Source organism: Anolis carolinensis, chromosome 5 (genome assembly GCF_035594765.1).
Source record: "Anolis carolinensis isolate JA03-04 chromosome 5, rAnoCar3.1.pri, whole genome shotgun sequence".
NCBI lineage: Eukaryota > Metazoa > Chordata > Lepidosauria > Squamata > Dactyloidae > Anolis > Anolis carolinensis.
In genome coordinates this window covers 56080559-56108484 of record NC_085845.1, presented here as the reverse complement: position 1 = coordinate 56108484, position 27926 = coordinate 56080559, and the positions used below count along the sequence as shown (strand labels likewise).

The following is a 27926-nucleotide window of genomic DNA, read 5'->3' as shown; positions in this document are numbered from 1 at the left end:
AAGGGATCAAATCCAAAAACAAAAGAAAAGGAAAAATGAGTTATATGACTGCATGTAAGCCGCCCTGAGTCTCCCCTCGGGGGTGAGAAGGGCAGGATATAAATGTAATCAAATTAATAAATAAATAAATATTGTTGGCTAGGAATAGAGTATTATGGGCACATCAAAACTATCAGTGTATCAAATCACTTCAGTACAGGGCTTGGAAAATTGCATTTTATAGCAAATATAGCATTTGCTCAACACGTTTTATTGAATTCCTATAAAATTTATTCAGATGGATTGGGTATCTTTTGGAAACAAGTTCCACAATTATGCATCATGTTGACCTGGCCACTTGAAATGTATGTTATGATATCAGAGCAAGTTGTATGAGAACCTATTTTTGTTTAAATCTTGATCATCTGCAGACATTTCATTTTTTACAACATTCAAATAAGAATGCTGCATATTCTGGTCAGAAAAAAGGGGAGGCTACATTCAGAATTAGTACTTCCCTGGTGAATTAACATTTATCTTAAACCATACTGAAGAATGTACACAAATGTAGGTCATTCTTGGATCCTACATGCCCATTGACATTTCCGCCTGGAATACCCAGCTTGCTCAGAGGAGAACACAAACTGGCAAAAATCCAGCTGGCATGGAAGATTTATAGCAAGCCAAACAGTCCAGCTGTCACTTGAAGTTAGGCAAAAAATATATACAGAAACAAGCACTCCAGCAATAAGATTCTAAAGCCATTCAGTCCTCTCTGTGCATTAACATTTTTAGTCTCCATATATTTTACCTGTGGTCTGAATACTCTTCCTGCTTTCCTGTTCTAGATTTCCCTGTTTTATTTGGACTCCAGTCTTCTGGCTATAAAGATTAGTTACTCACAAAAGTGGGTTTTACTCACTGACGGCTGAATGTACAAATGAAACAGCTAATAATATCCTTATGTCAGCTTGAGATAAAGGGTGAATCTACACTGTAAACATGATACAGTTTGACACCACTTTAACTGCCATGGCTTGATGTTATGGAATCCAGGGAGTTGTAGTTTTACAATATTTTTAGTTTTCTCTGCCAAAGAGTATTAGTGTTGCACCGAAGTATAAAATGACTTAATTCAACAGCGTTAACCTATTCACTAAGAGGCTGCACATAATATTTTTTTAGTATATGTCGTAAATCGTATCTAAATTGTGTTTAATCCTTGTAGATCCTAGAGTGGTATACTGTTAGTGGTATGGATCATTCTTCACCCCTCACCTCCAATGTTGGCGAGTGCCATTGTATCATATTGTTTCTGACTGTGTATTCAGCTGATGTTGCACTGTTTTGGGACACGTTTGAGATTTAAAAGTTGTCAGAATGCTATTGAACTGCAGCTGCAAAACCACTGCATTTGGTGGTATGAAAAAAAGGAGAATTATGTGTGGTTCTAGATTTTTGTGGGAGCTTCACAGGCCAGAAATGCCCCCTCTTTCCAGGCCTCATGTGTTCTGCACTTTGCTCATCATCACATTAAAGAAATCTACTGGAACGGAGAACATGTCTAATAGCAGTATGGTTCTTAGTTGAGTTTTAGTTTTAAAAAGCAAAGAATGGTACCTGTAAACATGGCATGGAAGTAAGGGCTACAAGCTGCTAACACAACTCTGTGTGCGGCAATTTCCATGTCTTCAGCAACTATAGTCACATCACATAGCAAATCTTGGCTGCATGGGAAAAGACAGCAGAAGAACAGGAGTGGTAAATAACACAGGATCTGCAAGACAGTGGATAGAATAATTACTCTTCCCAAGGAGTGTTTCAAACCGTTTCCGAAAGGAGTAACAATTGTCCATTTTGTGAAAGGCAGAGCTTTGAATACATTACCTTTTTGGACCACAGCTATTAGAATTCATAGACACTATTAACCAAACTTTGATAATGCCGATGTTGGAAATAAGCAGGAGGTGGCTAGAGTTGAGATACTTAGTCTCCTCCTCCCCGAATATTGCAAGGACACTAACATGATAGCTGTCTTGGTCCATTTTTATTGCATTATGTCTTGCGTTCTCGGCAGACTTTATATTACTTGAAGTCTCCACATTCCTGCTTTACAGGTGTTTGCTTAAAAAGCCACCGATCTCGCATGAATATGGGCTCAGAAATCCAGGCTTCTGCCACATGGAATAATTTATTTTGTGTGTTATTCAAGTTCCCCATGCCATTGTCCTTAGGTAGCCTCTTCTCTTTCTAACAATTTTGATAGCAAGTGAGCTTCAAATTACACCATTAAATTTTTTTTGAGTCTTTGCTATCTCAACAGCAAACTTCACAAATCACAAGCAACCAGATCACATGTATTTTATAATTTAAGAAATACCTTCTTAATTCATTCATTATTCTAAAAGCTTTCTTCATATGCCAAGGATTCACTGTAACAGGACAATGCTTTTCAGTATCATCATCTTGCAGATTCGGAGGTTTCTGCTGACAGAGTTTGGAACATCTGCAAACAAGAAGGAAGAGTTCCGTAACTGCATGCTTGCAAGTCACCAATGTAGGTTAAAAGGTTTACTATTTTTAATCTGCAACTTCTGGATCACCATCTGGAAAAGTAAGCCAGGTGAAATGTGCCTTCTGCTTTCAGAATGTTGTACTAATAATACATTTGCACTACACAGCTAGAACAGTCTGTCACCATTCCAGTAAGAAGTCAAACGCACTAGAGCTCTTTACCAGAGAATTCGAAGTACTTCTCCAAACTACAAATCCCAGGAATCTTTAAAATAGAGCCACGACAGTTAAAGTGGTATTAAACAATCATAACAGTGTAGTGTTGTTATAGCCAACTCTTAAGACAAACACTCCAGTCCCAAATTACTTAAATCCACACATAGAAAGGTGTCAACAACTTTAATCTGATTAAGGCATTTTAAGAGATCAAAATAAGTGCCAATTAAAGAATGCCATGCTGAAGGACACACAGTGTAGTTAATCTAATAGAATGCTGTGAAAAAGGTAAAAAGTAAGGATGTACTCTTTTTAGCAAAGCCTGAAAAGACAAGGAAAAATGGGGAGGGATTCCTAACTCCAAGACCAGCAAACACACACTCCATTCATTCAGCTATCTTGCAAGATCTCATTCATGGACAATTTACCTAGCATTGAAATGGGATCGTTGACAATGTCTTACTTGGTCCAACTGTACTGTTCTCCAACAAATGACATCATTTTAGTAATTACTCAAAAGCAACAAATCCAGCACACCTGGAAAACTATGGAATGTAATGGTACGCAAGCTTTTGTGGATGACAGCCTATTTCTGTCATCTGATTCATTATGTATCATTGAGAATTAAAGGTGTCATTGCAGTACACATCATGGGAGGTTAAGACTGTAGATAGAAACATCAGTGGGAAATGCAATACAAAAAAAACAAGACCCACAGTGTGATAAAATGCCTAAGAAAACAAAAAAGGTTTACGTAGAGAGACCAGCAAAAGCATTTTCTCATAAATACAAGCAACTTGCTATTAAGCTATTTATTAATGTCTATTTCCTTTTTAAGCCGTCAATAGTAAAGATTACAGGCTCTCCCTGAGTTACAAACACCTGACTTACAAACATATAATTAAGAATGGGGCAGAAACAACAGGAAGTGAGAGAAATCTGTCACTCGGAAGGGAAATTCACTCCTGAAAGAGTTATCATGGGGAAAAGGCGTCTCCACTGAAACGTTGTCACCAAAGTATTGTCAAAGGCTTTCATGGCCGGAATCACAGGGTTGCTGTGTTTTCTGGGCTGTATGGCCATGGTATACCTCACAACCTCTGAGGATACCTGCCAAAGATGTGGGTGAAACATCAGGATAGAATACTTCTGAAACATGGCCATACAGCCTGGAAAACACAGTAAACATGTTATCATCAAAAATTGGCTTCCACAACAAACCAATTGTTTTCAAAATACAATTATTACAGAAAGTGAGTGAAATCTTCCGAACAAGGGCATAGATAGCAAAACAAACACCACAGGGATGTTAACCCTTCTCTATGTTATCCAAAACAAATATATATTTTTGGCTGGAGTTAACATTCAAAAATGTACTAGTTCTGACTTACAAACACATGCACATTCGTAACTTGGGGTGTCAAGGACAGAACGCCACAAGATTCAAAGTAACAGAGTTTATTAGATTACAGAACTCAAAAATGCCCGTAAAACACAAGGGCCAGGCAGTTTTTGCCTTTAGGAGCAAAAAGGGGCAAAAGTAAATGTTCAAAAGATAAACCGGATTAAACCGGAGTTTAATCCGGGTAAAAACAAACTGCTTGCTTCAGCCTGGGTATAAACGAAACGAAAGCCAAGGAACAAAAGATACAAAGAATGCAACTAATTGGCAGCAGATTCCTCTCTGCTGCCAACACTGTGCTTAGAGTAACTTGCGTCGCTCCCCCACACACACAGCAGACAGGATCTCCAACACGAGTAAATCAGCCAAGGATTGTAGCAGTTGAGTAGACCAGTTCCGTTCCGTAGATCAAAGCCAGAAGCAGACGTTTGTAGTTTTTCCAAGTCCAAGAAGGGGGGAAGACAAGCCGTGGTCAGTTCAGTCCGAGTTCTCAAAGCAGGAGATGGCGTCCGTCAAGAAGACGACGGAAGGTCAAGCTAATAAGAGTAAGCACAGGTTTGCACAAACAAATGCCCACACAATCCCTCCCGCCGTCTGACCCTGGATTCCAATCAACTTACGTCACAGCACAGGAAAGCACACAAGTCTTCAGGGAAGCGTCCCACACACACACGGATCCCAAGCGTTTGCCCAGATTACCTTGCCCAACGCAATTTGCAATTGCTCTCAAGCCCCATTTTATGCCAGTTACAAATCTTCATCACTGTCAGCTGTCCTCCTTAACCCGGGCGTTTCCTCATCACTTTCCTCGTCAGAGCTGGAACACCTCTGACTACGCCCAACAGCATCTCCAGCTGTGGATCCCGTCCCATCCCTCCAGCTAAACCATGGGTCTAATCCTGAAGGTCCCCATTCATCTTCTGTCCCATCATGGCCAGTGGCACCCACTTCCTCCCTTACCCGAGTCCAATCCATCTCATCCTCCTCTGAGCTAACCAGTCCCTCCTCCATTCTCTCCGTAAACCCTTCGAAAGACTCCTCGTCAGATGGTGCTGCAAATATGTCTCGCAGTCTTTTTCTCTCTCGCTCCTCGAGAGTATCTGACTCTCGAGGAGTCTTACGCCCACGTCTGTCAGTAACAGAGCCATGAGGCTCAATCATAACACTATCCCCTCTCACAAAGGCCTCCTCCCCCGATGGCGGAGAAGTGGCAGTGATACCCTCCGCTATAGCACCACGACGACTAGAGGTATCAAGTTTCAACAGCGAACGATGAAAGACTGGATGGACCTTTAAACTAGACGGTAAACGCAAACGAAACGCAACAGAAGAAATCTTTTTAACGATAGGAAAGGGACCCAAATACCGAGGCGCAAACTTTCCCCCAGCCTGTTTAATATGTTTGGAAGATAACCACACCAAATCCCCTTCTTCCAACTCCTCCCCTGCCTGCCTGTGGCGGTCAGCCTGAGTCTTCTGCGTTGCCTTAGCTTCCAACAGTAAGCGACGGGCAACATCATGCAATGCAGCCATTTCCGAAGAGCGGTACACAGGGTCCGAAGAGACCACATTGGTCGACGGCGCCACACCTCCCCGTGGGTGAAAACCATAAGTTAGCTCAAATGGCGTATGCTGACTAGACGTGTGCACCGCATTGTTGTAAGCAAATTCCGCCACCGGTAACCACTTTACCCAAGCCGTGGGTTGATCTAAACAAAAACAACGCAGATACTGCTCTAAGAGCCCATTAACCCGTTCCGACTGTCCATCCGTTTGCGGATGGAAAGCTGAAGACACGTTTAACTTAGTCCCCAAACACTCATGGAAGTGTTTCCAAAAGCGTGACACAAATTGCGGAGCCCTATCTGAAATAATCACCTCGGGTGCTCCGTGCAAACGATAGATGTGCTTTGTAAATAGTAAGGCCAACGTAGGGGCCGCCGGAATGGTTGAACAAGGAATAAAATGAGCCAGTTTACTAAATAAATCCACCACCACCCAAATACAAGTATAACCCCCAGACTTAGGCAAATCTGAAATAAAATCCATGGAAATGATTTGCCATGGCCTCTCCGGAACAGGTAAAGACGATAACAACCCTCTAGGGCGCCCAACAGGCGTCTTACTCTGCTGACAAACGGCGCAGCTGTCACAAAAGCGCAGAATGTCTTGCCGCATCTTTGGCCACCAGTAGCTCCTGGTGATAAGCTGTACGGTCTTGAACCTGCCAAAGTGCCCAGCCATGGGTTCGTCATGGTGGGCTCTAATCACCTCCAACCTGAGGGTCCCTACTGGTACGTAAACCTGCCCCCTACGCACCAATACCCCGTCTTGATCCTGGAGATGCGGCAGTATGGTACGGTTACCTGCAGAGAGCAGCATCAGTTGCTCCTGAGTCCATACATCATCCTTCTGAGCCTCAAGGATCTGGTCATGTAACCCAAGCTCATTATCTACAACACACAGAGAGGCAGTAGGCAAGATGGTCTGACATACTACCTGCTCATTGGTCTTAAATTCCGGCTTGCGGGATAAAGCATCGGCCCGCAAGTTTGCCTTCCCTTCCACGAACTGCACCTTGAAGTTAAACCTGGAGAAAAACAAAGCCCAGCGGATTTGACGCTGGTTTAACTTCTTTGCTGTTTGCAAGTGCTCTAAGTTCTTGTGATCAGATCTGACCACGATCTGGTGCCGTGCCCCTTCAAGCCAGTGCCGCCACACCTCAAACGCCACCTTAATCGCCAACAACTCCTTCTCCCATATGGTATAGTTCTGCTCGAAGGGTGTTAGTTGCCGCGAGTAAAATCCACAGGGACGCAAGGTCCCTGAGGAATCCTTCTGAGACAATACAGCCCCCAACGCGTAGCTAGAAGCGTCCGCTTCTACCACGAACGGTCTGTCAACATCAGGATGGGTTAGTATGTTGTCCGATTGAAAACTAGACTTTAGTTGTAGAAACGCCTCGTGAGCTTCCCGCCCCCACACAAATGGCTGTTTCTTGCGTAGAAGCTGCGTCAAAGGTACCGTGAGCTTTGCAAAATTCGGAATAAACTCCCGGTAGTAATTAGCGAAACCCAAGAACCTTTGTACATCCTTCTTAGTCTTCAGCTCCTGCCATGAGTTGACGGCGTCAACCTTATGTGGGTCCATTTTAAGTTCCCTACCTGACACTACATGACCTAGGAACTCCACTTCAGGCACATGAAAGACGCACTTGGAAGCCTTGGCGAAAAGCCCATTAGCCCGCAGTCGGTGCAGAACCTGCTTGACATGTTGACGATGTTCTTTCTCGTCCTTAGAAAAAATCAAGATATCATCCAAATAAATCACTAAAAATTGGTCAATTAGGTCCCTGAACACATCGTTCATGAACCTCTGGAATACCGCAGGAGCATTACAAAGCCCAAAAGGCATGACTCGGAACTCGTGGCATCCGAAACACGTGTTAAATGCCGTCTTCCATTCATCCCCTTCCCGTATACGGATTAAGTTATAGGCCCCCCGCAGGTCAAGCTTGGTAAAGACCTTAGCCCCTTGCACCCTTGATAACAGTTCCGAGATTAAAGGCAGCGGGTACCTATCCCGAATGGTGTATTTGTTTAGGATCCGATAATCGCAGACCAACCTAAGTTCCCCAGTCTTTTTGGCTACAAAGAATACCGGTGCCGCAGTTGGAGAACTAGATGGGCGAATAAACCCCTTGGCTAAATTTTCATCTAGAAACTCCCGCAAAGCTTGCCTTTCCGGTACAGTCAAGGCATACAGCCTCCCTGCTGGCAGTTTCGCACCTTCTGCCAACTTGATGGCGCAATCATATGGCCTGTGCGGTGGTAATTTGTCCGCTTCTCTTTTACAAAATACATCAGAGAACTCCCCATACTCAGCAGGCACTCCCTCCATATCAGAATGAGTAACATTTAGAGTGCAACAATCCTGCCTCTTTAAGATCACTTTACGTGTTGCCCAATCTACATGTGGGTTTACTACAGCTAGCCAATCCATCCCCAGGATCACATCATATCTAGGCAAGCTCGTAATATCCCACACAAACGTTCCCGTTACTCCCTGCACCTCCCACGTTACTGCTGAGGTTTCATGGTTAACCACCCCAGTCTCCAGCAGTCTCCCATCTGCTCCTTCCACCCACACGTCGCATGCCTTGCGCACTCTAGGAATGCCATGCTTCTTAGCAAACTCAATATCTACATAGGAGACCGTAGCCCCTGAGTCCAGCAGTGCCAAAGTAGAAACAAGTTCCCTTCCCCCAACAGATAATGTAATGGGTACGAAAACATGCTTCCTCCCCTCAGTTGACTGCTTGAGGAGCCCTAGTGCGTTGGACTCACGTCGCACTAGGGCTGGCCTTTTCCCGAAAGCTGGGAAGGTTTCACATTACAATTTTTGGCAAAATGCCCAGCATTCCCACAGTACAAACACAAGCCCAGCTGCCTCCTACGGCTCTTTTCCTCTGTAGACAGCTTTTTAAAGACCCCAAGCTCCATGGGCTCTTCCCCCATCACCACAGGTGCCCTGGTTACATGCATGGGTGGCGCACACATTGCTTTTGAGTGTTTACGAGCCTCGAACCTTGCGTCTAAACGCAGCACCTTAGCTACTAAGGCGTCCCAGCCTTCAGCCGGCTCCAAGCGTGCTAATTCATCCTGGAGCATATCACTTAACCCGGCAGTAAATAAAAGCATGAATGCATTTTCCCCCCAATCCAGCTGGTGGCGATACAGGTTAAACTTATTTAAGTAATCCAAAACAGTCCCCTTTCCCTGTTTCAACCGATACAGAGCCCACCCAGCGTTCTCCGTGCGGAGAGGATCCCCAAAAGTATCAGTTAACAACTTTTTGAAATTATTCAAATTGTCCTTGACTGGGTCATTTCCCAAAATTAAATTAGTGGCCCATTGTCCTGCGGGACCGGTCAACAAACTCAAAATAAAGGCCACCTTGCTAGTGTCTGTAGGAAAAGCATGAGCACTGAGCTGAGAAAAATAAAGCTCCACTTGTGCCAAAAAGGTTGGCAACTTGCACCTGGTTCCGTCAAAGCGTTCAGGAGTCAAAACATGTCCTTTCACAGCCTGAGCTGTTTGGATAACGGTAAAAGCCGTTTGCAATTGGTCTACTTTGGCCCTTAACTCATCCATCGTCTTCCTGACGGGTTTATTGCTGCAATAAACTTTTTAATTGCGTTGGGCAATCTGTCAAGGACAGAACGCCACAAGATTCAAAGTAACAGAGTTTATTAGATTACAGAACTCAAAAATGCCCGTAAAACACAAGGGCCAGGCAGTTTTTGCCTTTAGGAGCAAAAAGGGGCAAAAGTAAATGTTCAAAAGATAAACCGGATTAAACCGGAGTTTAATCCGGGTAAAAACAAACTGCTTGCTTCAGCCTGGGTATAAACGAAACGAAAGCCAAGGAACAAAAGATACAAAGAATGCAACTAATTGGCAGCAGATTCCTCTCTGCTGCCAACACTGTGCTTAGAGTAACTTGCGTCGCTCCCCCACACACACAGCAGACAGGATCTCCAACACGAGTAAATCAGCCAAGGATTGTAGCAGTTGAGTAGACCAGTTCCGTTCCGTAGATCAAAGCCAGAAGCAGACGTTTGTAGTTTTTCCAAGTCCAAGAAGGGGGGAAGACAAGCCGTGGTCAGTTCAGTCCGAGTTCTCAAAGCAGGAGATGGCGTCCGTCAAGAAGACGACGGAAGGTCAAGCTAATAAGAGTAAGCACAGGTTTGCACAAACAAATGCCCACACAATCCCTCCCGCCGTCTGACCCTGGATTCCAATCAACTTACGTCACAGCACAGGAAAGCACACAAGTCTTCAGGGAAGCGTCCCACACACACACGGATCCCAAGCGTTTGCCCAGATTACCTTGCCCAACGCAATTTGCAATTGCTCTCAAGCCCCATTTTATGCCAGTTACAAATCTTCATCACTGTCAGCTGTCCTCCTTAACCCGGGCGTTTCCTCATCACTTTCCTCGTCAGAGCTGGAACACCTCTGACTACGCCCAACAGCATCTCCAGCTGTGGATCCCGTCCCATCCCTCCAGCTAAACCATGGGTCTAATCCTGAAGGTCCCCATTCATCTTCTGTCCCATCATGGCCAGTGGCACCCACTTCCTCCCTTACCCGAGTCCAATCCATCTCATCCTCCTCTGAGCTAACCAGTCCCTCCTCCATTCTCTCCGTAAACCCTTCGAAAGACTCCTCGTCAGATGGTGCTGCAAATATGTCTCGCAGTCTTTTTCTCTCTCGCTCCTCGAGAGTATCTGACTCTCGAGGAGTCTTACGCCCACGTCTGTCAGTAACAGAGCCATGAGGCTCAATCATAACATGGGGACTGCTTATACTATGAATACTTGTGACAAATCAACAAAAGTGAAGTCTTCTTCCAAATATCTGAATCCAAGCAGCAAACAGAAAGAATAGAAGGAATACCTGGAAAACAGACCAACTCAAACTATTATTCTGGTGAACTGTATTAGAAAGCACTTTCAACTCATCACACAATAGCTCAAATTGTTTCTTGTAAAGACTTTTTCAAGGAAATTCCTTCTATATACATAACTCACTGATTACACCAAACTCAATTTATATATTTTTCTGTCCTGTAGATATTGCTGTTTTCTAGGTTTTATCAGTGGTAGCTAACATTGCCAATACTAAGCAATTCTGGGGATTGTAATTCAACAACATCTGGAGAACTGCATGATTCCTATCCCTACTGTAGGGTTTTTGTCTTTCTTTGGTTATTCCAGTTCTGAAAAAGGAAAGTCTTCACTTTAAAAGCCTATACAATGCTTAATTTAAAAAGTGGATTAAAAAATCTAGTATGCATGCTTAATGCAGTACATACCATGGCTTCCCAATTTTGACAGCAAATGTTTGCACTATGATAACTTGAAATAGTTCTTCAGCAGAATGGGTGAAACAGGAAGCAATGAGCCTACAGAAGTCACAATGCATGCTGTCCTTCAGAGCCCACCAAACAATTTTCCTTAATTCCTTTCTAAACAAAATAGCATTACAATACCTGGGCACAGAGAAGGGATTTAGTTCTGGGTATTTCATCTACCAAGCTCAAAAGCAGAAGACTGGAAGAAAGGACTGTGTTGTAGATATGCAAGCAAGACATCTGATTTAATATTAAAGGAAAAACCAATGGTTACTAAGCTGCCATTCTTACTTTCCTGTCTCTGAAAACAGTAAATGCAATTGATAACTATCCAACACCAAGTAAACCTTTTGTAATAATATTAGAATCCAACTACTGTGCAGAAATAGCCTCTATTTGTAAACATATTATCACACTGTTATTGTCTCCACTACAGAAATTAAACTCAATCCCATTGTGAGATGGGAAGTTTTCCAAAGGCCAGAAATATTCTGTATTTTGGATATTAAATACCTATATTCTAGGTAAATGAGATATCTTGGAGATGGGACCCAAGTCTAAACACGAAAAGCATTTATGTTTCAAATATATCTTATACATATAGACTGAAGATCATTTTATAGATTTGTAATATTGTGCCTGAAAGAAAGTTTGTGTACACTGAAGACTCAAAAAGCAAAAGCATATCTATCTCAGTCACCCAAATGGACAATTTTGGAGTATGTTGTAATTTCAGATAAGAGATGCTCAACGTGAGAAATCAACTGCTATAAAACTATTAATGGTAAAGGTTTTCCCCTGACATTAAGTCTAGTCGTGTCCAACTCTGGGGGTTGGTGCTCATCTCCATCTCTAAGTCGAAGAGCTAGCGTTGTGCATAGACACCTCCAAGATCATGTGGCCAGCATGACTGCATGGAGCACTGTTAACCGTCCCACCGGAGCATTAACTATTGATCTACTCACATTCGCATGTTTTCAAACTGCTAGGTTGGCAGAAGCTGGGGCTAACAGCAGGATCTCACCCAGCTCCCCGGAAGTTTGGAAATAACAGGGATTTGGACACTGTCTTCTCATGCCCAGCATTTTCCTTTCCCATTATTGCCCAAGCCTGACCTCCTAAGGTAGTGGTTCTCAACCTGTGGGTTCGCAAGTATTTTGGTCTACGACTCCCAGAAATCCCAGCCAATTTACCAGCTGTTAGAATTTCTGGGAGTTGAAGGTCAAAACATCTGAGGATCCACAGGTTGAGAACAACTTTCCTAAGGAGAACATGTCCAACAAAATATATCATTGACTGACAGATCTGTCAGCAAGGTCCGATTAGTACAGCAAGAATGTAGAGCTCTTTATTTTTCTCATGTGAAGATGAAATGTCTGTATCTGGTAAGCAGGGCATTAAGTATTCACAAATGTCATTGTGTTGGTTGCAAGAAGGATCTTCTCTGCAAATATTTTCCAAAAACCTCCCCCACATCACTCACACCATACCCCAGATCATCCCACTTAAGATTCCTTCTTCAGCCTCTAACATCATAAAGTGAGAGGCACATGTCTTCCAATTGTGGTGGGAAAGGAGAATCTGAAATTAGAACTTGTCTTAGATCCAAGAATATTTTGAAGAATTCCAGATGTACCCTATAGACGTAAGTATGCTTTCTGAAAAAGACAGGACTGCTCTACAAAGGTGCTTCCGCATTACTCAAAATATTTCAATTCATTTATTTTCAGCTATGTAGGGAATAGACCCTGTTACTTACATGACACATAAAATTAACAATGGTATGCTTTGATTGCATGTAAAGGTTTTCCCTGACATTAAGTCTAGTCATGTTCGACTCTGGGGGTTGGTGCTCATCTCCAGTTCTTTCTTTAAAAAAAAATTATTCAAATAGACATACGTTTATAAGTGTTTGTTGCATATAGTGTAATACTTCCCAGCTATTAGTATTCCATTATCATTTCTCAGATAAAGTATTTTCTTTAAGGGGTCACAATTTTCTATTTAAATAGTACATATAAAGGTATCATAGGTTCCAAACTAGTATCCTTTTCTTCCTTGTGTACAGTTTTGTAGTTTCCCCTAGCTCATCTCCATTTCTAAGCTGAAAGGTCAGCGTTGTCCATAGACACCTCCAAGGTTATGTGGTGCGTCATTAACTTCCCACCAGAGCGGTATCTATTGATCTACTCATATTTGCATGTTTTCAAACTGCTAGGTTTGCAGAAGCTGGGGCTAACAGTGGGAGCTCACCCCACTCCCCGGATTCAAACCACCGACCTTTCGGTCATCAAGTTCAGCAGATAAGCGGTTTAACCCACTGCGTCACCCAGGGCTCCAATTGCATGTAACCAAAATTAATATGCTAAAGTGGACCTTAGCCAACTTAGGACAATGAACATTTCTCAGTGCAACCTACATCACTGTGAGACTTTCAAATAATAGCATAACATTTGCTGTGGGAAAGAGTGGCACAAAGCGGAGAGGAAGTCAAATCAAGGCCCACGCTGTTGTTCTGCCCCACAAAAGAGCCTCTGTTTTCTTTCTGAGATATAATTTCAAAAAGCATAGCTTTTCTCTTAGCCTTTTCATGGCTCGTCACACACAAGAAAAAGCAGGGAGTCCAGCTGCAGACAGGCACTGAAGGTCACCAGCCTTCATTATCTTCACCACATGTTTTTTGTTCTAATGAATTGTCTGGCCATTTACTCTTCACCCGGTCTGTCTATCAGCCCTGTTCCTTATTCCATATCTTTCAGGTTCTTTTTCCAATCCCGATCATTTTAGAGTTCTTGAAGTGCACGTTAACCCAAAGAAATACAAATTGTCTCATCACTGCTTTCCCTTTAGAATTAAATACTTTTATTTGGCACCAGTAAAAAATTAATCTGGCATACACTGAGATGTTGTCATGTTAATCCTGTTTTCAGAATGGTCCAGTAACTCAGTACTTTTCTCTCCCTCTCCCTAAAGAGGTAACAGACAATTGGCACCCACTTCTGTCTCCTGACACCCACTATCCGAGGAATCTAGTCTGATAAACAAGTTAACATTTATCTCCGGGTGGCTGATTATAAACAGAAGTGCCAGCAATAAATTCATCCCCTCTCCCCACCATCATGCCCAGCTTAGGAAAGGAAGAGGACTGCTGTCATTTTGAAATCAATAAATGAAAACAGGCTTCCACAACTTGGCAGATTCCAGGAGTTTTGTACAACTCCCATCAGCCCTAGTCAACATGCTAATGGGGAGGATTGATGGGACATTTATTGATATATATCCAGAGTATCTCAGTAGGGAAGGCTGTGCCAGAAAATTTCCTCAAACAAAGAACTGGCTAGTTGCAAGACACATGTGAAGAAATTTTTAAACAGGCACTTGTCTAGCAATGGGTGGCATCATTCAGTCTATATAGAATTGCTTCCATCAGAAGAAACAAGGGCAAGGAAAAATTTCATCCCACATCTGCTCCGAAGTTTTTTCCCCCATCCATCCAATGGAGATTAGGGTCAGGTTGGAGTTAAGTCAAAGCGTCTTTCTATACTTGTTTTGGGTGTGATAATCTCTGAATTTCTTAGAAGCCTAACTTCTAGGGGTGCAACAACGCAATAAAATTAATGCAGTTGTACACCACTGTAATTGTTATGATTTAATGCTATGGAATCATGGAATTTTACAAGGTTTTTGAAATTCTTTGCCAAAGAGTCCTGGTGCCTCAACAAACTCATCTCAGGATTCCACAGCATTGAGCCATAGCCATTAAAGTGGTGTCAAACTGCATTATTTTTTTCAGCGTAGATGTACCCTAAAAAGCTTTGATTGGCTACTGTGGGAAAACGAATGCTGATTTAGTAGACCATTCATCTAGGTCTGAAAGGTCCATCTTATATTACCCGCCTATTCAGGGTGTATAAAACATTCATATGATAGTAAAAAGCCTAGCTATATATGCACAGATGATGCTACTCAGCTCAGTACAAAACAAGGTGACTCTTCTTTGATTTAGTACAGTATTAGATATCTGAATGTCTATTAATAAATCATACTGTCCCGATTACGAGGAATCATAGAATCAGACCTGGAAGAGACCACAAAAGTCATGCACTCCAATGCCATTATAAATTCACAATCAAAGCACTCCTAACAGATGACCAGAGAAGGAGACTCCACCACACTCTGAGACGGCATATTCCACTGATTAACAGCTTTCACATGGTCTTTGCTATTAGGGACAAGGAATCTTTCACACTGCAGAGTTATAGTGCTTTGATTCCACTTTACCTTCCTTGACAAAATTTTTGGGCTATGTAGCTTGGTGAGACACTACTGTTTTCTAACTATATCTCCTTAAACCACAGATCCCAGAATCCTGCAGGGCAGAACCACTGCAATTAAAGCAGAATGATAGTGCTAGAACTGTATGGTGTAGAAGGGCCACAGGTGATGAGAACTGTACCTCAACCTTTACAGAAACTTTGGGAATCATAACACTCAATATGACATAAAGAAAGTGAGTTATTTACCATTAAGTCAATTTAAACTTTTGGTCACTGCATGAATGAGATGCCTCCATGATCCCATCCTGAATTAAAAGTAAAGGTAAAGGTTTCCCCTGACTTTAAGTCCAGTCGTGACCGAATCTGGGGGTTGGTGCTCATCTCCATTTTTAAGCCAAAGAACCAGTGTCATCCATAGACATTTCCAAGGTTATGTGGCTGGCATGACTGCATGGAGCGCCGTTACCTTCCCGGCAGAGCGGTACCTATTGATCTACTCACATTTGCATGTTTTCAAACTGCTAGGTTGGCAGGAGCTGGGGCTAACAGCAGGCGCTCATTCCGCTCTCAGGATTTGAATCTGGGACCTTTTGGTCTGCAAGTTCAGCAGCTCAGCGCTTTAACACACTGTGCCACCAGGGGCCCCATCCTGAATTACCCAGCTAAAATCTTGAAAAATGAGAGCCACTGGCCTTAGGTACACCAATTAATGCAGTTTGATACTGTAGTTTGCTAGTGCTTCACCAAACTACAGCTTCCATCATTCCATAGCATAGAGCCGTGGAGGTTGAAGTGGTGGCAAAGTGCATTAATTCTTCAGTTGACCATAGACTTGCACTGGAGGATATAAAGACTGCCACTTTAAATCACTGCTTTTCTTGTTTGGGGATATGCATGACAACGGATCGAATTTTAATATGTTTTTAATTTGTTCTGCAAACTGTATTTGAACACGTATACTGCAAATACTCAAATGACTGATTAGAGTCACACTGGTGGGCCTAAAAATTCCTAGAGAACACATTTTCTAATGCAGCTAGCACAGGCATGGGCAAACTTCAGCCCTCCAGGTGTTTTTGGACTTCAACTACCACAATTCCTAACAACCTTCCAGCTGTTGGGAATTGTGGGAGTTGAAGTCCAAAATACCTGAAGGGCCAAAGTTTGCTCATGCCTAAGCTTATATAGGTAAAGTTAAAGGTTTTCCCTGATCTAAAGTCTTGTCATGTCCAATTCTGAAGGTTGGTACTCATCTCCATTTCTAAGCCGAAGAGCCAGTGTTGTCCGTAGGCACTTCCTACTTCATGTGGCCGACATGACTCTATGAAGCGTCGTTACCTTCCCGCCACAGCGATACCTATTGATCTACTCACATTCGCATGTTTTCGAACTGTTAAATTGGCAGAAGCTGAGGCTAACAACGGGCGTTCTTTCTGCTTCCCAAATTCGAACTGCCAACCTTTCAGTCAACAAGTTCAACAGCTCAGTGGTTTAACCCATTGCGCCACCAGGCGCCTCTGAGCTACTATAACAAACTGAAAAAAATTAATGCGCAATTCCTAGAAATGTGTAACCCAAAATAAGAAGAGTGGCAATGAAAAGCAGCAATAATGATGAAGTCTCAACAAGCAACATCAAGTCCACAAGGCCAAGAACACAACATGGTGTGATCTCTGAAACACATCAAATGAGTGCATTTTATAGCTAAATTGTCACCATATAAAATTAATTTCCCTGGTTGCCATCATCTAATTTCTTTCAACACTTGGGAACACTAGAAAGCCAGAGTTTGAAGACGTTATTATCATTGAACGACAGCTCCTAAAATCTCCCTCCTGGCAGTGCCAATGGGTAGGAGAAGGAAGCCTTTTTTACACAGCTGAATAAAATCGCACATTATCTGCTTTGAACTGGAATATATAGCAGTGTGGACTTGGATAAGCCAGTTCAAAGCAAATGTTGTCTGTGTGGAAGGGCCCTGTGGCCCTTTATCTCAGGATGTGATCCCAGGTTTTCTGCTTTAAACTGGATTATATGAGTCCACACTGCCAGATAATCTGGGATAACAGAAAACCTGGTATCAGATCCTGGGATATAGGACATGTATGGAAGGGCCCTGAGGCCCCTTCTATACTGCCATATAATTCAGATTATCAAAGCAGATACAGTAATCCTCATTATCTACTTTGAACTGGATTATATGAGTCTACACTGCCATGTAATCCAGTTCAAAGCAGATAATCTGGATTTTATATGGCAGTGTAAATGGTGCCTGAGAGTTATAGTCCAAAGAAGAACCATTTCCAAGTTCTCGGTCAGATTGATGGGAAAGCAAGTTGTCCTAAAGCAAGTCACAGAGGGCATATCTACACTTGGTTAGCATCTTGGCTTGAAGAATGGAAACATTTGGTCGCCCTTCTCTGGACACATTATAGCTTGTCCATATCCCTCTTGAATTATGATATCCAGAACTAAACACAATATGGTCTGAGCACAGTATGGTCAGGTGAAGTCTGAGCAAAGGAGAATAGAGAGGTACTATTAGGTTGCATCTTGACGTGCTCCATTTCCCCAATTGGTCCAATACAGACTGAGCCAGAAGCCCCTGTTTCAGCTTGAAAAATAAGATTGCTCATCTCAGGCACAGCCCATTATTTCCAGGCATTAAATACTACTTTGTATATACAGTTATTGCTACACAGATGCCTGTTATGCATTATTCAAACCATGCTCGGAAGGGGGAAAATCAATCATAAAGTACTTGCAAGGAAAAATGGAGTAAACAAAGAAGGATAACCATGCAGACTCTCCGTTAAAACTGTGCAATATATTCAGAGGAGAAAGCAACAAAGCTGCTCACTCAACTTGTGAGATTCAGACCATAACTTTTATTGAAACAACCCACTGCTTAACAAATGAGAAGGATGCATCCATACTGTAGAATTAATGCAGTTTGACACCACTTGAACTGCCGTGGCTCAATGGTTTAGAATCCTGGGAGTAGTAGTTGGGTGAGGCACCAGCCCTTTCTGGCAGAGGAGGCTAAATACCTTGTAAAACTACAACTCCCATAATTCAATTGCAATAAACCATAGCAGTTAAAGTGGTACCAAACTGCATCAATTTTACTGTGTGGACACATTGTTATGGTTGCCATAACTAAAAAGCACTCAACAACCACTTGGCAATCCCCTTCACTCTCTTGTTGTGTGTATACACACACATATACACACACTCACTCTAAAGCTACTCTGAACATTAGGACCTTTGCCATGGAGTATAAGAGTAATAAGCAATGCCTCTGACCATATACAGAGTGCATTAATGGAGACCAACAGACACAGCTCCTGGAAGCAGGCAAACAAAACACAGCTATAAAGCCTGTATTTGAGAAGAATGAAGTAGATGGTAAGTATGGAAGACCTTCATTCCCCACGTTCACATTGCTTTTTCATATAGTTATGCCCCCTCTTATCCACAGGCTATCTGGTGGGGCACAGTGAATGCACTCTGCATATGCTCAGGGGTTTGGTTCCCTACTATAGCATCCCAAACCATTGGTGGAAGATCTGCAGAGATCCTTGCCTAAGGGTGCATCTACATTGCAGAATGAATGCAGTTTGATGCCACTTTAACTGACATGGCTCTATTCTAATGAAATCCCAAAAGTTGTAGTTTGCTAAGGCCCCAAGCCCTCTTTGGTAGAGAAAGCTAAAGACCTTGCAAAACTACAACTTTATTATTATCCCATAGTATGGAGAATACACCTGTATTGTAGAATGAATATCATTTGACACTACAACTCCTTGCAAAACTACAACCCCCACTATTCCATGGTATTGAGAATACATCTGCAGTGTAGAATGAATGCAGTTTGATACTACAACTCCTTGCAAAACTACAACTCCCGTTATTCCAAAGTATTAGGAATATCCGCATTGTAGAATGAATGCAGTTTGACACTACAAATTCTTGCAAAACTACAACTCCCACTATTCCATAGTATTGAGAATACATCTGCATTGTAGAATTAATGCCGTTGGACACAACTCCTTGCAAAACTACAACTCCCACTATTCCATAGTATTGAGAATATATTTGCATTGTAGAATGAATGCAATCTGACACTCAAGGCCGTGGCTGAATGCTATGTAATGCTGGGATTTGTAGTTTGGCAAGGCCCCCTTTGGTTGAGAAGGATGTGTAGACCTTGCATGCCTACAAATCCCACGATTACACAGCATTGAGCCCTGCCAAATAGCATTCATTTGGCAAAGAAGGCTATAGTAGAAGACCATGCAGGAAACTACAACTCCCAGGACTCCAGAACCCTGATCCCTGCCAAGCTGCATTCATTCTACAACAGTGTGGACGCGCCCAAAGTCGGAAGAGGAAAGCCGGGCCTCACAGTGTCAGTTTAGACTTTTCTCGTGTCCACTCCTTCACACGTTTACCCCCCGGCGACGCGTGTCTGTCTGCCTGTCAGACACTCACCCCAAGGGTTGCAGCAGCAGCATCTCCATGGCGGCTCCTCCTCCTTAAAACACCGGCAGCGGACGCCGGCGCCAGCACCATTCCAGCCGCGAACGCTGGGAAAACCCGGCAGGATGCCCCGAAGGAGAAGGAGGAGGCAGGCACACAGAGAAAGAATTGCCGCCGCTGGTGTTGATCTTCACGTTCCGTCCTCCTCCTTCGGCTGCTGAATTCGACTGAAGCCGCCACTTCCGGGGTTCGGGAACCAAACCCGCTTATCCTGGCTAGGGCAGTGACGTCATCACGCACTCTTACGTGCAGCCCCCCTCCTTTCTCTATCTCTATAAGGATGCAGGGCAGAGTGGGAAGCCAGGTGTCACTCTTGTCTCCATCAATGGGTTCACAGTTTTATCAATCAGCTGAAAGGAACCCTTTCCAATTGCTTTTGCTTTGGATGCATCTAGACTAGGCATAGGCCAACTTGGGCCCTCCAGGTGTTTTGGACTTCAACTCCCTACCGGCTGTTAGGAATTGTGGGAGTTGAAGTCCAAAACACCTGAAGGGCCCAGGTTGGCCCAGGCCTGTCACAGTGCTCTCTGGACCATCCTCCAAAAAATTGTGACTCTACCATGACATGATGGCAACAGTCTTGGACCGTGATGGCTCCCATAGTGACCTTTTAAAGATGGAATCAGGTGTCAAACAGGGATGTGTTATTGCCCCAACCTTATTTTCCATCTTCATCGCTGATGAATTATACTCCATCTTGTCGATGAGACACTTCCCATTGGAGTGGAAATCATCTACCGGACTGATGGCAAGCTACTTAACCTCAGCAGACTGAAAGCCAAAACCAAGGTTACAACATATGTTACAGAACTCCAATATGCTGATGATAACTTAGTTAGTGCTTATTCAGAAGACCTAAAAGCCACTCTAAACACCTTTGTAGAAGCATACAAGAAGCTCAGCCTCTCATTAAACATAGAGAAAAGAAAAGTGCTCTTCCAGCAGTCACTAGCCAATCCCTCTGCAATGCCAGAACCAAGGTTACAACATCTGTTATAGAACTCCAATATGTCGATGATAGCGTAGTCTGTGTGCATTCAGAAGACCTACAAGCCACTCTAAACACCTTTGCAGAAGCATCAGCCTCTCATTGAACATCCAGAAAAGCAAAGTGCTCTTCCACCAGTCACCAGCTAATCCCTTTGCAATGCCAGAAATACAGCTCAATGGTGTAACATTAGAAAATGTTGACCATTTCCACTACCTTGGCAACCACCTCTCCACAAAAGTCAGCATTGACACTGAAATACAACACCGCCTGAGCTCTACGAGTGCAGCATTCTTCCAAATAAAGCAGAGAGTGTTTAAGGATCAGGACATCCACTGCTTAAAAATATGGGTTGAACACCGAGCAATAATAATGGTCTGAGGGACTGCAGAAGGAGTTCAGCTTGTGGTATGTCTTCCACTGCATTGCCCTCTTGACCCCAGGGATCTCCTAACAGCATGCAGAGAGCCGGAATCAAGATCAGAGGGGATCTGTAGCTGCTGTGATAGACTATACCCGCCATGGGCAAACTTTTTTGGGTGGGTGGGTGGGGGGGCGCATTGCGGGCCAGGCTGGGGAGGCAGGGGGAGGGAGAGGGCAGTTGGTACAGGATGGGGTGCTGTCAGCGCAGGGTGGTTGGTACCTGGAGGGAGGATCCCCCTCTTACTGTTATAGCTCAGCCGTCAGGATCTGGTCTTCCACAGGAGTTAGAGTGGGACTCAGAAGCTGATTTAGATTTTGAGCCTCTCTGGGATTTGGATCAGAGCCCAATGGCTTTGCAGGTGCCTGAAGTTGTGGTTACAGAGGAACAGCTAATTGGAGAACATTCCGATGTTAACTCAAGGCTAAATTCACCAGATAGAGTTGTTGTAGGGGAGGATCTGTTGATCAGAGGCAATCTATCTCACAAGATAGGAGTCAAAGAGAAGTGCTGAGAAGAAGTAAACGTTTGACTCTCAAATGCTTCAGTTAATAAACTTTCCTATGGGAAGCTGTGATTGTCCTGGACCTCATGAACGGTAGCCCTGAGGTTTCCTTAAAGGGACCTTGCGCCTTGTTTTCTTTGCGGTGTCAACGTTGCCTTTCTTGGGAGTAGCATCTCCGTTCCTGTCTCTTGTTCCTTGCCTTGTTCCCGTGCTGTTTCCAGGATATCCAGTCGCAGTTCGTGCCTTGTGACTCTCGAGTATACCTCTCCTTGTTACTCCTGGTTTTCCCTGCTCTCCACGGGATACCTTCCATGTGGATTACAGTTGGCATTTTTACTGCATCTTGCCCCTGATTCCTGCAGCTACTGGCTGTTTGCTGACTTTGACTCTTTGCTGGAACTCTTTGTGTTGTGTTTGTGGATTACAACTTTGAAAGACTTTGAAGAACCATCTTTTGAACTATTGTGAACATTATATTATGGACTGCTGACTCTTATTACTCTTACTGCTATTTACTTGCATATATACATATATAACCTTCAATAAACTGTGTTGCTTGAATATCTGGCTTCCGTGTGGTTCTCAGAGTGCTTTCGTACCCTTGGGGTGCAACACTTACCCTGGGAATGCACCATCCTATTGTGTTGCCAGGCTGAAAGGAGAGCCGGGGGAAAGATAGGCTACTACTGAGAGCTCTCATCAGTGGCTTGTCCTTCTCCCGGCTTTCATCTCAGCCTGGGAACAGAGTGGTCTGCCATGTTCCCAGGCTGAGAGGAGGAGGAGGAGACAGGCCGCTGCTGACAGTTCTCCGGAGAGCTATGTGTCTCTGCCCTCCTCTCAACCTAGGTATACGGAGGGCTACCGCATCTGCATACTAAGAGGAGGGCCAGAGGGAAGAGCCCAAGTGGCCACATCTGGCCTGCAGGTCTGCGTTTGCCCATGCCTGGACTATACCCTCAGCCCTCCAATTTGCTGAGGTTAAATGCACAGGACCCCCATAAAAGTGAAAAGCCACAAGGGATTTTTTTAAACTTGAGAAAGGAGGAATTTCTAGGGACCTCATCACATTAGAGCTTGGATCCACTTTAAAACCACTTTAGGGAGCGGGCTTTAAACAGCTTAGCCAGACAGCTCCTGGGCCTCACCAAACAACAAACCCCAGAATTCTGCAGGAGTCAGAAACCGGATTTAAAGTGGATTCATGCTATAATGTGATGAGGCACTAGGTCTTCTATAATGCCTCTGCCCCTTGCTCCAGCAAATGTCTCCACATTTGTATTGTATTGAACAGCAATCAGTAGAATTTTCCTGGATAGCAAGCCTATTTGTAGGATCCTGTGCTCAGTTTATTAAAAAAATGATGGTGTTATGTGTTGATTTCCAGGATCATAAGAACATAAGAACAGGCGGGGCTGTGGCGCAGGCTGGATAGCAAGCCAGCTGCAACAAATCACTCTGACCAAGAGGTCATGAGTTTGAGGCCAGCCCATGCCTGCGTCTTGTCTCTATCTTTGGTCTATGTTATGGCATTGAATGTTTGCCATATGTGCATATGTGTGCAATGTGATCCGCCCTGAGTCCCCTTCGGGGTGAAAAGGGGGGAATATAAATGCTGTAAATAAATAAATAAATAAATGTGGAGGTTCTTATTGACACCTATAATTAACTACGGATTTTCCTTACAAGCAGTTATTTTAGTGCAGCAGAGCGTCAATTTTTGATCATCAGATCATGATGCCTTTACTGCAGGTAGTGTTCCATCTAAAATAGTGACACTGGTTCTGAACAACTTTTAATTAAAAATAATGTTTATTTATGTATTTATTTGTCCTTGAGCCTATCAAGGAGCTGCACAGACTGCCAAAACTGGAAAAATAAAAATAGAAAACTGCCAAAACCTTACTTCTGATTTTGAAAAACAGAACTTTTCTTATGTTGGACAATATGGGGACATCTCCAATAATCAGTCCTGGAACCTGCACAAAGGGCTCTTCTAGACAGGCCCTAAATCCCAGGGTATGATCCCAGGTTTTCTGTTTATCCTAGATTATCTGTCAATGGGGACTCATATAATCCAGTTAAAGCAAAAAACCTGGGATCAGATCCTGGGATATAGGGCCTGTCTGAAAGGGCCCTAAGAAGCAAAATTCTCTTCTTCTTTTTTATAGAGAAAAGGCAATCAGGAGTAGCTTATGATACCTTCAATACAATGTATTCAACTTAATTTATGCCCTCATACTGTCATTGACATATTTTATTGCAAGTGAACATGGTAATTGAAATGTTTACATAGCTTTGATTTAAAAAAAAATCAAAAGTAAAAAAAGATTTTGTTATTTTCAAGCTAGTGAATTCAAATGGAAAAGTTAGTTTCTTTGGCAAAAATAGAAAATTTCACTGACCTCAGGTAAACCTGGTTCTAAATAAACATGCTGAATATTACACCGCAAATGGCTTGTAGAATACAGCTGAAACTAAATTGGAAAGATTGTGACTTCTAAAAGGAAATCTGCATGAATATGTATGTTTTTGGTTATCAACCTAGTGCTAGTTCCCAGGGGAAAACTGTCAGGGAGTGAGGTTTATGCAATGGAGAGATTAAGAAATGCATTGGAAAAGGCACCTGACTTTCTTTGAACCACGGATTTTACAGTAAATCCTTATTTAAATTTAAGTGAAATGTCATTTTGAAAACTTCTAAAAATTCATCCGAAAATGGATTATAGGGCACTATACATATGACTGTTTATCACGTTTTAAGCCACCCACTAAACACAATTTTAAAATAAAGCAATACAAGCAGTAAACAATAGAAGATTTCAAGGTATAAAATTAAATTCTGTGTGAGTCTGCATATGTACCTGTTGAATTATGGCAACCACATAAATTTCATAGGACTTTCGTAGGCAAGGAATACTCAGAGGTAGTTTGGCGAGTTTCTTCCTCTGAAATACTGCTTGCAGCATGGGTTTTCGTTTCTATCCAAATACTAACAAGGTTTGATGCTGCCTAGCTTCCAATATCAGACCATTTTTGGCTAAGATCAAAGGTAGCTTCCAATATCATATGGGGTCGGGTGTTTTTAGACAATTTGAGTCCTTCTAGCTGAAAATACAATTGAAAATGCCTAGGTAAATACATCTCTCTGTGTGTGCCTTCAAGTTACCTGTCAACTTATGGGGACTGCATTTATTTCATAGACGAATACCCAAATATGGTTTTGCCAGGCCCTTCTTCTACTCTAATTTAAATGTCTTGTTTGGCTTTTTAAAAAAACTTCTTCCTCCTACAAATTTTTTGTAACATCCTGCCTGATTAAAAAAAAACACTGAAAATCGAAACACTTCCACACATTTCTTCCTGTTCAGTTAGCTTAATACAGATATTATGTCATCTGATATGGATTTTTGTCATGCAGCTGTCTCTTTTTGTGTTTGGTTTGTGGGTGCAAACTGTACTCACCTTGTATTGACTGTGTGATCCTGCCATCTGTGACAATTTGCATCCCAGCTAGTTCTTTGGCTCTTAAACCACTTTAAGAAGAATTGCTTTTTAGCCCACATTCTGGCCAAATGAGTTCTGAATGAGTTCCAGATTTTATGTGTGTGGCCTTCCCCAATAGGCATCTTTGCACTGGACCTGGGGGAAGAATGAGGGGCTTTTTATCACCTCGAATAAAGTAAGATGTGCTTTATTGTGGCTGAATGTTTAACTTTAAAAAGAATTTTAAGGGAATGGGGATGTTGTGGGTGGGATTTGAGAGCATGTTTAGTTTTTAAATGTAATTTCAATTGTATTTTAACTTTTGTATCTAAGGACCTAATCACATGAAGAAATACTCCATTTCTGAGACTGAGAACAATTTTTAACAATTCCCATCACATGATGTTTGCCCCATCCCGTCAGTAATCTGTCGAAATTTATCTGCTAAGAGTCACAAAAACTGACTATTTCCAGATGAGATTTTGATCATAGTATTTGAAATACTATTGAGTTTTTTGTCGTTCTTTTTGCATGTGACCAGGAAATCAGTATGCATCCTGTCAGCAACTATACGACTTGTCATCAGGGGATGTGTCTGGTGGGCAGAATATTTTGACCCCGGGATTTTCATGATGGAAGCAGCCACCATTTCTATGTCAGACATCGAAGGGGAAAGATCCCCAGGAGTACGGAAACTGAGAATTGCTGCTTTACTTTATTGTATATTTGTTATTTTTAGCTGGAATCTGACATTTATTCTTCCATTGTATCTATATTTTGCACCAAAAGGTAGCAATGAACTGAATGCATTTACTGTGCATTGAATGCATTTTCAAATCTCATGAGAGTGCTGGTTCAGGACTTGGAGGCTACATTTAAATTTTTTTAAAAAAGGTCACAAAGTGATGTAGGGAATCTTTCAAATGCATTGGGAGGAGCCAATCTTGTGATGTGATGGGACAGCATCTTCTAAAGCCAGTTTACCAGCTGTGTTAGGATTTCTGGGAGTTGAAGGCCAAAACATCTGGGGACCCACAAGTTGAAAACCACTGTTCTAAAGGTATGAATCGTAGTATTTGGGTGTGATGGTGTCTGTATGCATCCCGTCTGCATGCAATCAGAAAAAACTTTGGGATGCATATTGATAGAAACAGAGTATTTCCTAATGTGATTAGGTCCTATGACAAAAATACTTAATTGCTTTTAATTTTTTTATTCATACGTATATGTATTTGCTGTTTCATAAATTATATTGTTCACCATGTCATTATTAGCAGCATGGAGTCCCAATGAAGAGAAACATGGGATAAAAATAGAGTAAATAAATAAAATAAATGTGTATGTAAATGGCTTTTCAGCTTCAAAGCCTGCTGTTCCTGCTTGAGGGAATCCTTTGTTGGGAGGTGTTAGCTGGCCCTGATTGTTTCTTGTTGGAATTCCCCTGTCTTCTGTGTGTTGTTCTTTATTTACTGTCCTGATTTTAGAGTTTTAAAAATACTGTTAACCAGATTTTGTTCATGGTTTTATCCTTTCTGTTGAAATTGTCCACATTTTGTGGATTTCAATGGCTTCTCTGTGTAGTCTGACAAATATGCTGTGCCCGGGTTGGTTCATCGAGTGGTGTGCTATGGCTGACTTCTCTGGTTGAGTTAGTTTGCAGTGCCTTTCATGTTCCTTGCAAATGAACAAAACATGGCTACCAGTATTTAAAAAAAACTCTAAAATTAGGACAGTAAATAAAGAACAACTCTCAAAAACAGGGGAATTTTAGGCATGAAACAATCAGGGCCAGTTAACACTTCCCAACAAAGGATTCCCCCAGGCAGGAAGCAGCCAGGCTTTGAAGCTGAAAGGCCATTCCATGCTAATCAAGGTGGCCAATTGCAACATTCACTCATGCCTCAAGCAAACAAAAGTTCTTTCTCCCACCCTGAACATTCCACAGATATATAAACCACACTTGCCTAGTTTCCAACAAGACCTCACAACCTCCGGGGATGCCTGCCAAAGATGTGGGTGAAACGTCAGGAGAGAATGCTTCTGGAACATGGCCATACAGCCCGGAAATCTGACAGTAACAGAAAGCTTCATTCATTCATTCAACTGGGTTGTTGTGTGTTTTCCGGGCTGTATGGCCATGTTCCAGAAGCATTCTCTCCTGACATTTCGCCCACATCTACGGCAGGCATCCTCAGAGGTTGAGGGGCCTGAGGATGCCTGCTATAGATGTGAGCGAAACGTCAGGAGAGAACGCTTCTGGAACATGGCCATACAGCCCGGAAAATTCTCAACAACCCAGTAATTCCGGCTATGAAAGCCTTCGACACTCATTTACTCTTTGGCAGAAAAGGACAAAGAGTTGGTAAATATTATTATTATTAAAACAACAAATCCCAGGATTCCAGTCTTGAGCCAGGGCAATTAAAGTGGTGTCAAATTACACCACTTTAGGGACATCTACACTGTAGAATTGATCCAGTTTCACGCCGCTTTAGAGATACATTCAATAGAAACTTGCGTCAAGATCCCCTTCCCCTTTATTCTTCCTCTGCTGGAAGGAGGCGGGTTGATTGGAGGAGGCGGGAAATTTGAGAACCAGAACCGCCCAATAGGAGCGCTGGAGGGGCGGGGCGAAAGGCGGGGATTTGGGCGGAAATGGAGACACTGCGAAGGGCGGGGCG

General features: G+C 42.7%; 1 protein-coding gene across 2 annotated transcripts in view; it reads right to left on the bottom strand.

Annotated features, from left to right (window-relative positions):
* The window catches only part of klhl2 (kelch like family member 2), a 55171-nt gene extending 35119 nt beyond the window's left edge, over positions 1-20052 (bottom strand). Inside the window, exons 1-3 of one of the 2 annotated variants that reach the window (XM_008118126.3) lie at positions 19801-20052; positions 2360-2485; positions 1600-1706 (exon numbers count right to left, since the gene is read on the bottom strand). In XM_008118126.3, the coding sequence (XP_008116333.2) occupies positions 1600-1706; positions 2360-2485; positions 19801-19829 (262 nt within the window). In that variant the 5' untranslated portion in view covers positions 19830-20052. Of the gene's footprint in view, positions 1-1599; positions 1757-2359; positions 2487-19800 lie in introns of those variants that run through there. The other variant, XM_008118127.3, reaches the window with a different exon arrangement.
* Between the last annotated feature and the right edge of the window lie 7874 nt (positions 20053-27926).